We start from the raw sequence: 13,381 nt of genomic DNA, 5'->3' as shown, positions 1-13,381 counted from the left end.
TTGTCCAGAAGATCCCACTGAAACGTTCTTGCATGGAATCTTCCGAATGGAATCGCTTCGTAAGAAGCCACCATTTTTCCCAGGACCCTCGTGCACTGATGCACTGACACCTGGCCTGGTTTTAGGAGATTCCTGACTAGCTCGGATAACTCCCTGGCCTTCTCCTCTGGGAGAAACACCTTTTTCTGGACTGTGTCCAGAATCATTCCTAGGAACAGGAGACGTGTTGTTGGAATCAGCTGCGATTTTGGAATATTTAGAATCCACCCGTGCTGACGTAACACTAACTGAGATAGTGCTACTCCGACTTCTAACTGTTCCCTGGACCTTGCCCTTATCAGGAGATCGTCCAAGTAAGGGATAATTAAAACGCCTTTTCTTCGAAGAAGAATCATCATTTTGGCCATTACCTTGGTAAAGACCCGAGGTGCCGTGGACAACCCAAACGGCAGCGTCTGAAACTGATAATGACAGTTTTGTACTACAAACCTGAGGTACCCTTGGTGAGAAGGGTAGATTGGGACGTGGAGATAAGCATCTTTGATGTCCAGAGACACCATATAGTCCCCTTCTTCCAGGTTTGCTATCACTGCTCTGAGTGACTCCATCTTGAATTTGAACCTCTTTATGTAAGTGTTCAAGGATTTTAGATTTAAAATTGGTCTCACCGAGCCGTCCGACTTCGGTACCACAAACAGCGTGGAATAATACCCCTTTCCCTGTTGTAGGAGAGGTACCTTGATTATCACCTGCTGGGAATACAGCTTGTGAATGGCTTCCAAAACTGCCTCCCTGTCGGAGGGAGACTTTGGTAGAGCAGACTTCAGGAACCGGCGAGGGGGAGACGTCTCGAATTCCAGTTTGTACCCCTGTGATACTACCTGCAGAATCCAGGGGTCCACTTGCGAGTGAGCCCACTGCGCGTTGAAATTTTTGAGACGGGCCCCCACCGTGTCCGAGTCCGCTTGTAAAGCCCCAGCGTCATGCTGAAGACTTGGCAGAAGCAGAGGAGGGCTTCTGCTCCTGGGAAGAGGCTGCCTGGTGCAGTCATTTTCCTCTTCCTCTGCCCCGGGGCAGAAATGAGTGGCCTTTTGCCCGCTTGTACTTATGGGAACGAAAGGACTGAGTTTGAAAAGACGGTGTCTTTTTCTGCTGAGAGGTGACCTGGGGTAAAAAGGTGGACTTTCCGGCCGTTGCCGTGGCCACCAGGTCCGATAGACCGGCCCCAAATAACTCCTCCCCTTTATACGGCAATACTTCCATATGTCGTTTGGAATCCGCATCCCCTGACCACTGTCGCGTCTATAACGCTCTTCTGGCAGAAATGGACATAGCACTCACTCTTGATGCCAGGGTGCAAATATCCCTCTGTGCATCACGCATATATAGTAATGCATCCTTCAAATGCTCTATAGTTAGTAATATACTGTCCCTATCCAGGGTATCAATATTTTCAGTCAGGGAATCCGACCACGCCACTCCAGCACTGCACATCCAGGCTGAGGCGATTGCTGGTCGCAGTATAACACCAGTATGTGTGTATATACCCTTCAGGATATTTTCCAGCCTTCTATCCGCTGGTTCTTTGAGGGCGGCCGTATCAGGAGACGGTAACGCTACTTGTTTAGATAAACGTGTGAGCGCTTTATCTACTCTAGGGGGTGTTTCCCAACGCGCCCTAACCTCTGGCGGGAAAGGGTATAGTGCCAATAATTTATTAGAAATTAGCACTTTTTTATCGGGGGAAACCCACGCTTTATCACACACCTCATTTAATTCATCTGACTCAGGAAAAACTACTGGTAGTTTTTTTACTCCCCACATAATACCCTTCTTTGTGGTACTTGTAGTGTCAGAAATGTTCAATGCCTCCTTCATTGCCGTGATCATGTAACGTGTGGCCCTACTGGACATTACGTTTGTCTCCTCACCGTCGACACTGGACTCAGTATCTGTGTCTGGGTCGACCCACTGAGGTAACGGGCGTTTTATCGCCCCTGACGGTGTCTGAGACGCCTGGACAGGCACTAATTGATTTGTCGGCTGTCTCATGTCGTCAACAGTTTTTTGTAAAGTGCTGACATTGTCACGTAGTTCTTTAAATACAACCATCCAGTCAGGTGTCGACTCCCTAGGGGGTGACATCACTAACACAGGCAATTGCTCTGCTTCCACATCATTTTCCTCCTCATACATGTCGACACAATCGTACCGACACCCAGCACACACACAGGGAATGCTCTGATAGAGGACAGGACCCCACTAGCCCTTTGGGGAGACAGAGGGAGAGTTTGCCAGCACACACCAGAGCGCTATATATATATATATATATATATATATATAGGGATAACCTTATATAAGTGTTACTCCCTTTTATAGCTGCTGTTTATAATTTAGCTGCCAATAGTGCCCCCCCTCTCTCGTTTTTACCCTGATTCTGTAGGGACTGCAGGGGAGAGTCAGGGAGCCGTCCTTCCAGCGGAACTGTGAGGGAAAATGGCGCTTGTGTGCTGAGGAGATAGGCTCCGCCCCTTCACGACGGCCTTATCTCCCGCTTTTTTTTTTTTGAAAACTGGCAGGGGTTAAATACATCCATATAGCCCAGGAGCTATATGTGATGTATTTCTTTTGCCATCCTAAGGTATTTCAGTTTTTATTGCGTCTCAGGGCGCTCCCCCCCAGCGCCCTGCACCCTCAGTGACCGGAGTGTGAAGTGTGCTGAGAGCAATGGCGCACAGCTGCAGTGCTGTGCGCTACCTTAGTTGAAGACAAGAACGTCTTCTGCCGCCGATTTCACCGGACCTCTTCGTTCTTCTGGCTCTGTAAGGGGGCCGGCTGCGCGGCTCCGGGACCCATCCAGGCTGAACCTGTGATCGTCCCTCTGGAGCTAATGTCCAGTAGCCTAAGAAGCCCAATCCACTCTGCACGCAGGTGAGTTCGCTTCTTCTCCCCTTAGTCCCACGATGCAGTGAGCCTGTTGCCAGCAGGACTCACTGAAAATAAAAAACCTAAAATAAACTTTTACTCTAAGCAGCTCAGGAGAGCCACCTAGCATGCACCCTTCTCGTTCGGGCACAAGAATCTAACTGAGGCTTGGAGGAGGGTCATAGGGGGAGGAGCCAGTGCACACCAGCTAGTTCAAGCTTTTACTTTTGTGCCCAGTCTCCTGCGGAGCCGCTATTCCCCATGGTCCTTACGGAGTCCCAGCATCCACTTAGGACGTTAGAGAAATTAGGTATATAATGTAATCTAATACATAATGACTTTCTTATGATACCACAGCACGCCCTGTACTATTTTACTGCTCTGCGCTGGCATACATGCAAACCGATTGGGGCCTATTGGGAAATTTGGCCCACGGGTCAGGAAAGTCATAGTTAAATGGGATTGAAACCTCTCGGCAGTTCCTAATATTAATCACGATTGGCTGGGGAAGCCACCACAAGACAGGGGCATAAGTGAGTGGGGAAAGCATCCCAAGATTGCACGCCAGCGTCATGTGATCAGCAATCATCCTGATCCGGGACAGGTGAGCCCTACTGCCGCCTAATCTGCAATACATATTGCATTATCGCTCCTTTATACCAGTGTACCATTTGCATTCCTGTGTGTGGCCAAGGTTTCCAGCTGACATGTCCACTGACCGTCCACATGTGTTCCGCTTTACAGTATCACAGATTTCAATGAAGCCGTAGAAGACTGAGATGCCTGCATTCTGTAATTCATAGCAGGGGCGGTATGTCTAACGTGGTCACACAGGTCCCCGGGGGGCTCATTATCCGGACACAGCACATTCTAGGAAACATCTAGTTAAAAAATAGAAAACAGACGGCAGGAATATGGACATCTGCTCTCAGTCAGCTTGCTGTATGAGAGTTACGGTACAGAACACTGGCTGCTCTGCTGCGTCTCACGTGCGCCTCTAGAATCAGAGCCAAGAGAGCCAGCTTAGGATCGGCGGGGTGCCTGCCACGCCTTCATCTGGGGGTTCTACGTCAGTGACCATGTAGGGATTCCGGTAAAGTTCTAAATTGTCGATATGATCGTTGGGTCGACTTGTGAAAATGTCGACACCCACTAATGTCAACATGTTCATAATGTCGACGCCAAAATGACGACTGTACATTTTTGGGTTATTTTAGGGGATCCGGTCTCTAGGTCGACAGAAACTAGGTTGACACTATCTAGGTCGACCACTATTGGTCGACAGGGTTTCTAGGTCGACGTGTTCTAGGTCGACAGGTCAGAAGGTCGACATGAGTATCACAAATTTTTTTCTTTTTTTGAACCTTTTCATACTTATCGATCCACGTGGACTACAATTGGGAACGGTAATCTTGCCCGAAGCATGGTGAGCGAAGCGCACTAACTGGGGTTCCCGGTCAATCTACGAAGAAAACAACACAAACCCCCCATAAAAACACTCATGTCGACCTTTTGACCTGTCGACCTAGACCATGTTGACCTAAAGACCCCGTCGACCTAGAGACCGTTGACCAATAGTGGTCGACCTAGACACTGTCGACCTAGTTACTATCTACCTTCCATACCACACCCATTTTTAGGGTTAGGTTTAGGCTAAAATAAACAAAACAAAAAAATGCATGTTGACATTCCTGTGTCGACATGTTAAATTTTCTGTCTGTTTTTTAAATTTACACTGCGCCTGTGACACTTTATAGGAGCAGTAACATTACGCTTTGTGACATTACGCTTCGGGGCGCCATTGATTAGAGAGACAAGTGGAGTCTCTGCAGAAGTTTAGCTACATTAAAGCACTTTCCTCTGCTGAAAGCCGCATCAGGCACTGTGCAGTCCACGTCTCCGGCCAGATTTATTGCAGGGTTTTGTTATTAATATAATAAATCCTCAGCGTCCGTTCTCTGGGCGTAATTCGCCTATTTAGACCTACGCACATGTCACTGATGTGCCTTTAATGCAAGAATAGATTTGGTCAGTGCTTGCCAGGTGCCACTCTGTACTTTCAATGTGGAAAACGCCATAATTATAGGATCGGAGAAACAGATATGACGAGAGTTGCTGGAAATATAATGTTTTAATAAGGAGGTCATTCTAGAAAAGATCATTTATGAAGCCAGCAAGCGCCAGCATGCAGTACAAATTCACTTTTCTGATCGTTACGCATTTACGTTTGTACAATCGCACCTGGTCCTGCAGTTAAACTATTTTTATTCGATTTTCAGGCATTTTGTTTTCCTAAACATGTTTTTTATTTTTTCTATTACTAAAATATTGTATTTATATTTTATTAAAAATACTTAATTTTTGCTGTTTCGCTGCCTTCTCTTTGGTTTACGCTTCAATTAAAAATGGAGTTGATCTTTTCTGGACTGGTAAAATAGACTATCAATTCTGCAGAATCCGCCCTAAACACATAAATGTCCAATATTATAATTCGTGTTTTGAGGTTTAAAGACAAAAAGGGCCAAATAAAGTGGTTTTCCCACAGCTGCACACTAACACTTGTCTGGGAAAAAGTCACCTGGGAAATTGGGAACCTATCAAAACAAGTGTCAGAATAATTTTATCATGAGTCTACAAATAACTTTAATCAGAATACACGATTTATACATAAGGGCATTCATTTATTTTTTCCATAAACCACTCTTGCAGAACGTGTACACATTTATACAGTATATACAGAATTATTTTTATACAATAGGATGCTGTAGAGGGGCTTTGGGATAACACTTTGATTGTTTTGTACAAAACTTTGGGGCAAATGTAATATGCTGAGGGATTTGTAAAGTGCAGAGATTTCAGCAATTTAACCAGGAGATTTTAAAGGCGGCAATTTTCAAAATGGTAGAATTAACCGGGTTTTGCCGTAACCCCCCCCCCCCCCCCCAAAAAAAGAAAACCCCAAAAAAACAAAAACAAACAAAAGAGAACAAAAAGACCCCTCTACATTAATCTTGAAGCTAAGCGGGTCATTCTGAGTTGATCGCTCGCTAGCAGTTTTTAGCAGCCGTGCAAATGCTATGCCGCCGCCCACTGGAAGTGTATTTTAGCTTAGCAGAAGTGCAAACGAAGGGATCGCAGAGCGACTACAAAATAATTTTGTGCTGTTTCAGAGTAGCTTCAAACCTACTCAGCGCTTGCGATCACTTCAGCCCATTCAGTTCCGGAATTGACGTCACAAACACACCCTGCATTCGCCCAGCCACGCCTGCGTTTTTCCTGGCACGCCTGCATTTTTTCGAACACTCCCTGAAAATGGTCAGTTGCCACCCAGAAACGCCCACTTCATGTCAATCACTCTGCGGCAGCCAGTGCGATAGAAAAGCATCGCTAGACCCTGTGTGAAACTACATCGGTCATTGTAATAGTACGTCGCGCGTGCGCATTGTGCCGCGTACGCATGCGCAGAAGGGCTGTTTTTTTGCCTAATCGCTGCACAGCGAACCAATGCAGCTAGCGATCAACTCGGAATGACCACCTAAATCGCCAAGATCTGGGCACTGTCGGAATCCTGCAGGCTCTTACAGCTGACCCCTTGTCTCCACAAAGAAAAGAAAACACATTTAACATTGGTTGTACAGGACATGACAGTGGATTAGAGAAACTAATTTGTCAATTAAAAAACAGACATCTTCACTATTTGATCCAACATAAGAAGATTCTTCAATTATCTGGGCTGAGGACACTAACAGAATCAGAGTGGAAAAATGTATGGATTTATGTCCTGCAAGGCAACCATACACATTTCAGAAGGTGTAGTTACAGATCCTTCATAGAGTACACATCACCCCTATATACATAATGAAGCTTGGAAGGGAACGCGGAAGAAAATACACAGCTTGGAAAAAAACCTGGAGGTGAAACGCGTTAGTCTAGCACCTGATGGGGGTTTGTCCAAAGACACAAGTCCTTGTCATGCCGTGATGAAATGTGCCAGAAGAACTTGCACTTGTTACCCTGTTTGCCCCCAGGGTGTATGTACATTTGAGTCATCAACAAAGAGACATGTGGATAAGCCAACGCGGCTTTCATGTAATAAACATTTCTATGTTGTCTAAGGTTGGCAAAGCAAGGGCATACATGGCTTGGAAGGCCTCAGCTGGCAGGAGTAAATAACCATTTTCAAGGAATCAGTGGGACTTTAGAAAGTTATAGAACACACGCATTTTGCCAAAATGCACTGAATCCCACCTGCGATAGGAGGTTGGGAACCAAACTAGAGTAACCTTGTCTTATAATTAGACTGTAACTGTAGACAGTAACTGGAGAAACCTTGGCTGATACTAGGTATGAAGTATGCATGATAACAGTATTACAGGATAATTACTGTGTATTAATAGGACGCGTTTCCAGCTCTCTGCTATGTATTCAGAGCTCTGTGTGCTTCTCAGAGTCCTTTTCAGTCTTTAGGAACTTTGGGACTGTTCCGCGTAAAGTGGTTGCTTTCCGGTGTTTGGCGCCTGTAGCTTCATCTCCAGGGGAAAGTTCGGCTTTCATACTTTTGCCAGGTTTCATACGTATCCGAATTTTCTGAGCAGCATAGTTGGGATCTTCTGCATCCATCATAGCAAGGAAATCGTAGTCCGGGAGCGGAGCTTTCCAATCGTCCTTCGATAAAGAATCTGGAACCGCAACAATAAAACCAATGACCAGAACGTAAAACATAACCAATGACCAGAACGTAAAACATAACCAATGACCAGAACGTAAAACATAACCAATGACCAGAACGTAAAACATAACCAATGACAGATTCAATTAATCCTGAAAATTCAGTTATGTCTAGTAACAACTCCACATAACCATCACCAGCAACAACATATACGCCAGATACCCAGATATACGGGAGGGTGCCGACAATACCGCAATGGGTGGCGCTTACACAGATCTTTATCTAAATCAACACTAAAAAAAAAAAAGTGGTGAATCCAAATATTTGGCGGGATGTAATAGTGTCAGAGTTTACATATGGAACCTGCTTGAAAACTGTACGCATTGGTGAAGTATTAAGGGAAGTATCCAACATTCCCGCTGATAAAGGGAATTTTATTAGTTTTTCACTATTGGAATCACTGAGAGGATTATTATTATTCTCACATTCAGAATATTGCTCATTAGCGCACCCTATTGTACCTACTATTGCATGTTCACATTACACCCAGGTATAGGGGAATACCGTTGGTTCAAAAAGGGGGCTGCTTGAATAGAGCCTATCTGGCGCCACATAAGCTCTATAGGCCTACCCATACTACTTTATCTAATTCAACATCAAAAAAAAAAAAAAAAAGTGGTGAATCCAAATATTTGGCGGGATGTAATAGCGTCAGAGTTTATCGGAGGTGCGTGAAGCCAAAAAAACTCGGATGTTATTTTAAAAGGGCAATCATTTTCAAGGTAATAGGAACACGGCTCCATTTTTAATGTTTTCGCCTAGAATTTAATTCTTGGGCTTTCTATACGTTCTGTGCTAGTTACTGTACATGGCACTTCTCCGTTTAGAGAACAACCACTGTTCTCACTGTAAACTCTTCTCCTATACGTATGTGTTACAAATCCCAATCCGCACCTCACTTCCTGATCACAGATACAGTATATTCATATGGGAGCGAGGGACCCAGGGGCTGGCTGGCCACTCTTATCCTGGGGGAAGGGGGGGGGGGGGGGGGAGTACATTAAATCAAGTGGCCCCAGCTTCTCTATCAGCGCACGGCAATGGCAAAACGGTCGTGGCAGATAAAAAGCTGCAGGCGTGGTTTATCTAATGGGGATGCAGTTCTCATGTGTAGTGAAATATCAGAAACTTTTGTAATGACTGGTATAAAACATAGGAAACAATGGGGATAATTCAGATGTGGATGGAGTTGCTGTCACTTCCTTGGACAGCGCTGTACGGTGCTGCGGCAGGAGGCGTCTATTACAAGTAGACACCGCCTGCTGCAGTAGTGCTCTGACCCGCGTGCTAGGACGCCGGCATCGGATCAATGACTCCCCATTGGCAGCTTGCGGAGATCTCTGGCCTCTTCTCTCCCCCTAAACAGCAGCGACATGCCTCCGTTATGGGAAAGTGAGGCCGTTGCCACCCCTACCCGCCTCAAAATGGCAGCAGACTGTCTATCACTGACGATCTGCTGCCAGCCTGCTTCCTACATCGCAGGAGCCATTTGTGCGCGCACTTAACGGATCCTGCGCATGAGCAAAGTACCGATAATAAGTACTTAGCAACATCAACTGGACCAGAATGAGGTCCAATATACTGTACAATAACCGCCTCACATCACCTACCTCAGCGCCTTCAATGTCCAAATACATAAAATATATATCAAGACAAAAAGACAGTAAGAAGGTGCAGAACAAAACACATTCACAACAGTGAGGCGTATGAATAAGCAATTCATAAATCACAATAAACCATCACATCACTGTTCCAGCGGCATACAGAGGACACCGGACTGTAACTCATTCCAGCAAGTACAGGTACGCAGGGCAGGCATCAGTTATAGTGTATGGAGGTAATGCATGTACACAAAGGTGGGTTTTTACCAAAAACTATAGCCCCTATCAAGTGGCTGATGATGTTTAGGTGGTGCTGCACATGGTCAGTGGGCACAGGTGGACTGCATAGTACCAGTGTACACAGGGTGGGGGAACAGGGGGGATGCACAGTGTTAGTGGGCACAGGTGGACTGCATAGTACCAGTGTACACAGGGTGGGGCCATTGTAAAAATCTACATACTCCTGCTGAGAGGCACATATAGCCACCCAATCCATGACAGAATGCATGTTTGTTTAAAAAACAAAAACAAAAAAAACAAAGTGCTCTGCTGCCGTCTATTGCATAATCGTGCATTAAATAAACCACTCCATCCAGATTATGCAATAAACAGGGAGCAGGCAGAGTTCTTTTTTTATAGCAACAACTGGCTATGTGTGCACAGAAAGTGGAAGGCAGGCAGGAAGGCAGATTAGGGCTAAGTTTTTGTCAACATTTCAGCTGTATTTAAAAAGAAAAAAAAATCATCACTCAGGTTTTCATGTATAAAACAGTGTAAAGAGAGTTTCCCCTTTAATTAGTGTGCATGTGATACATTTGGACCAATAGGAAGCAATGAGGAAGTTCTCTTCGACTTTGCATTCGATTTTGCTAGGGATCTTAATGGGGATTTGAGGATCAATTTGGTAAGAGATTTCATAAATTCAGCTCAAAATCCCTTCCCAAAATCGTCCAACATCGAATTTGATTTCAAAATCGAATGCTTTTCAAAATCTAATTTTAGTAAATATATCCCCAGAACTCACAGACTGGCGCCTCCTCTCCAGCTTTTATCATCTCCAACCAGTACAAGATGCTGACTTCCGTGATCTGCTGGTCTGCAGGGAGAGCAAAGACCTGCCCCAGCGAGTCAAACGTAATCAGGACAAGCACCGGTAGCCTGGGGATCAGACCAAAGTATTTCTTCAGAACCAGATTCCCAGCTGGAGTGTTCTTCCTGCACGAGAACAGAAGGGAAGCTGTTATTCAATATTATATAAGGTCATTGGTTAACATCATTATCCACAGGACCCGCTGATTGGGCGCCGTGAGCTATTATCGCCATAAGTGACTTGCATCATTGTGCTGCGTAGCTGCAACGACTGGGAGCTGCAATGTTCCCCGCTTAGAAGCGCTGACCTCTGCCGAATGGCTGGGAAAGGGTCTGATGTGAATTAATAAATATTCCATACAACGTGCTGTGTAATATGTATGGGCTACATAAAGAACGGTTAATAAATAATTTTTCCAGGGAATTTAGCTCAGAAGAGGCCACAACTCCACTCTTTTAAGAGCAGAATGGGGACCCGAGACGCTACACCAGTGACACGGTCACAAACTAACCTAAATGTAACTATGGGGCATGGGAATGCACTGTACCACCCGCAGGAACCTACACCAACACATTTGCAGAACACTGTGTCAGGTTCTGTTTAGTTTGTGTTCCCGGAAGGGGCGCTAGTGGGTCAATGGAGGTAGGATGGAAGAAGTGAGGAGGCTGGATTGGATTCCTGCGCATGAGCGCGACGTTGTTTATTAAACAATAAGTTTAAACAATATGGCAGCAGGAATACTTGAAAATAACAGTAACAAATGCAATTGTGAATGTGCAGCGTGGAAGCTGAGAGTCTATGGCAAAGTCTGTATAGTAAGTTCAATCGATCAGGGGATGTGTCGGTATGGGAGCCGAGGGTTGTTAGGCCGTGGAGCCAGCAGAGATGATGATGGGAATAACAAGCCTGGTAGCAATTGCAGGAGACAAGTGTTAAAGTTCTCAGTGCAGTTGGGAATAACACTGGCAGCTTGCAGGCTGATGAACAGGTGTAGATGATGAGATGCACCTGGAGGAGAGTCTCTACTGCAAAGGGCTGGAGCACACTGTAGCTGGTAAAGGTGTGAAGCTTGATCACAAGTGCAAGGTTTGCTGGTGCTTGTGGTTCCACGGTAGTACCGGATCAAACTGGAAGGCAAAGCAGGTAAACGGAGGAACTGGAGAACGGAGCCAGAGACACAGGTCATAGGAGTGACACGAAGTCCAGGACAAGGACTGACTCACCCTGCTGCTCCTGATATACCCCCCGGTCTGTAGGTATTGGTGGAAAGTGAATGAGGAGGTGCGGCCAAGCTCCGGATTGGCTGATGCGGTAGTCTGATGGAAACTGTCATGGCGGCGCCCACGCCGCGGCCCGGCGGGAACGTGGCGTGCATGCACGCCCGCTGGCAACAGGAACATCCCCAGGCCCAAGATGACGTCCAGCGACAAGGTGACCAGTGGCAACGAGACGCAGGGACCCAAGACGGATACCGCACCGACAGACAGATGCAGCTGTGGTAAGTCGATTCCTGACAGTACCCCCTCCTTTACGGGTGGGCACCGAACACCCACGTGGCTTGGAAGGATGAGTTCTGTGGAAAACATGGACCAACCTTGGAGCATGAACATCTGTAGCATTTACCCAACTTCTCTCCTCAGGACCATAACCGGACCAGTCAATAAGGTATTGCAGACGACCGTACTGGCAACGGGAATCCAGAATCTTCTCTATTTCGATCTCAATGCCCCGTTGGGTTCGTACTTTGGGACCAACTGGAAGAGCTCTTTGGAAACGATTCAGAATCAAGGGTCTAAGGAGAGAGACATGAACGGCATTAGGTATTCGCAAGTAAGGAGGCAATCTGAGCTTGTATGCTACAGGACTGATGACTTTGTCAATGGAAAAAGGACCAATGAAGCGTGGTGCGAACTTCATCGATGGCACTCTGAGACGAAGGTTCGGGTGGAAAGCCAAACCCTATCATTGGGTTTTAGGCTGGGAACTGCACGTCTTTTGCGGTCGGCAAAGAACTTGTATCGACTTGAGGCCTTTTTAAGGGAAACATGAATTTTCCGCCAAGTAGATGAAAACTGACTTAGACCAGAAGTGGCTGCAGGAACATCGATGTTTGGTAGATCTTGGAAATCTGGGACACGAGGATGTTGCCCATATACAGCAAAGAACGGGGTGGTCTCCGTGGCAGTATGATAGCGAAAGTTATGAGCAAATTCAACCCACGGGAGCAGGTCTACCCAGTCATCTTGGGAAGAGGAAACAAAGTCTCAAGAAGGTCTCTAGTTCTTGATTCACCCTTTCCGTCTGTCCATTCGTCTGAGGGTGGTAGGCTGACGAAAATGTAAGCTTAACTTGTAGGGCAGAACAGAGGGCTCTCCAAAACCTTGCTACAAACTGAACTCCACGGTCAGATATGATTTCAGTAGGCAGACCATGGAAGCGAAAAATCTCCGGTAGGAAGATTTGAGCAAGTTTTGGAGCGGAAGGAAGACCTTGGAGTGGAACAAAATGGGTCATTTTGGTAAACCTGTCGACAACTACCCAGATGGTGTTGAATCCTTGAGAGGAGGGTAGATCGGAGATGAAGTCCATGGGCAGGTGAGACCAGGGACGGCTGGGTACGGATAATGGTTGTAACTGACCTGCCGGAGACTGTCTGGGAGTCTTATGCTGGGCACACTTAGGGCAGGATGCCACAAAGTCCTTGATGTCGACCTTCATTTTCGGCCACCAGTAAGTTTCATACAGGAACTTGAAAGTCTTTAGGACACCAGGATGCCCTGTGAACTTAGACTGATGAGCCCAAGACAGCAACTTAGAACGAAGCTCAGGGGAAACAAAAATCTTGCCAGGAGGCGGAACAGGAGTAACTTGAGACGAGGCAAACACAACTGGATTCAATACAGGATGCGGAACTGGATCGGAAATCTCCTCTTCGGATTCCATAGAACGAGACAGAGCATCAGCTTTGGTATTCTGAGAACCTGGACAGAAATGAAGCTTAAAGTTGAAACGAGAGAAGAACATTGCCCACCGGGC

The 13,381-nt window shown here is 46.1% G+C and overlaps 1 protein-coding gene across 3 annotated transcripts in view; it reads right to left on the bottom strand.

Annotated features, from left to right (window-relative positions):
* Positions 1-5,585: 5,585 nt before the first annotated feature.
* TXNDC16 (thioredoxin domain containing 16) overlaps positions 5,586-13,381 on the bottom strand; it is a 107,959-nt gene continuing 100,163 nt past the window's right edge. For all 3 annotated transcript variants that reach the window (XM_063948399.1, XM_063948398.1, XM_063948397.1), the window contains 2 exons: positions 10,280-10,470; positions 5,586-7,604 (listed from right to left, as the gene is read on the bottom strand). In XM_063948399.1, coding sequence (XP_063804469.1) covers positions 7,351-7,604; positions 10,280-10,470 — 445 coding nt within the window. In that variant the 3' untranslated portion in view covers positions 5,586-7,350. The remainder of the gene's footprint in view (positions 7,605-10,279; positions 10,471-13,381) is intronic.

The sequence above is a fragment of the Pseudophryne corroboree genome, chromosome 12 (assembly GCF_028390025.1).
Source record: "Pseudophryne corroboree isolate aPseCor3 chromosome 12, aPseCor3.hap2, whole genome shotgun sequence".
Lineage (NCBI taxonomy): Eukaryota > Metazoa > Chordata > Amphibia > Anura > Myobatrachidae > Pseudophryne > Pseudophryne corroboree.
Note: the sequence above shows the minus strand (reverse complement) of the source record. Positions and strands in the feature narration are given on the sequence as shown.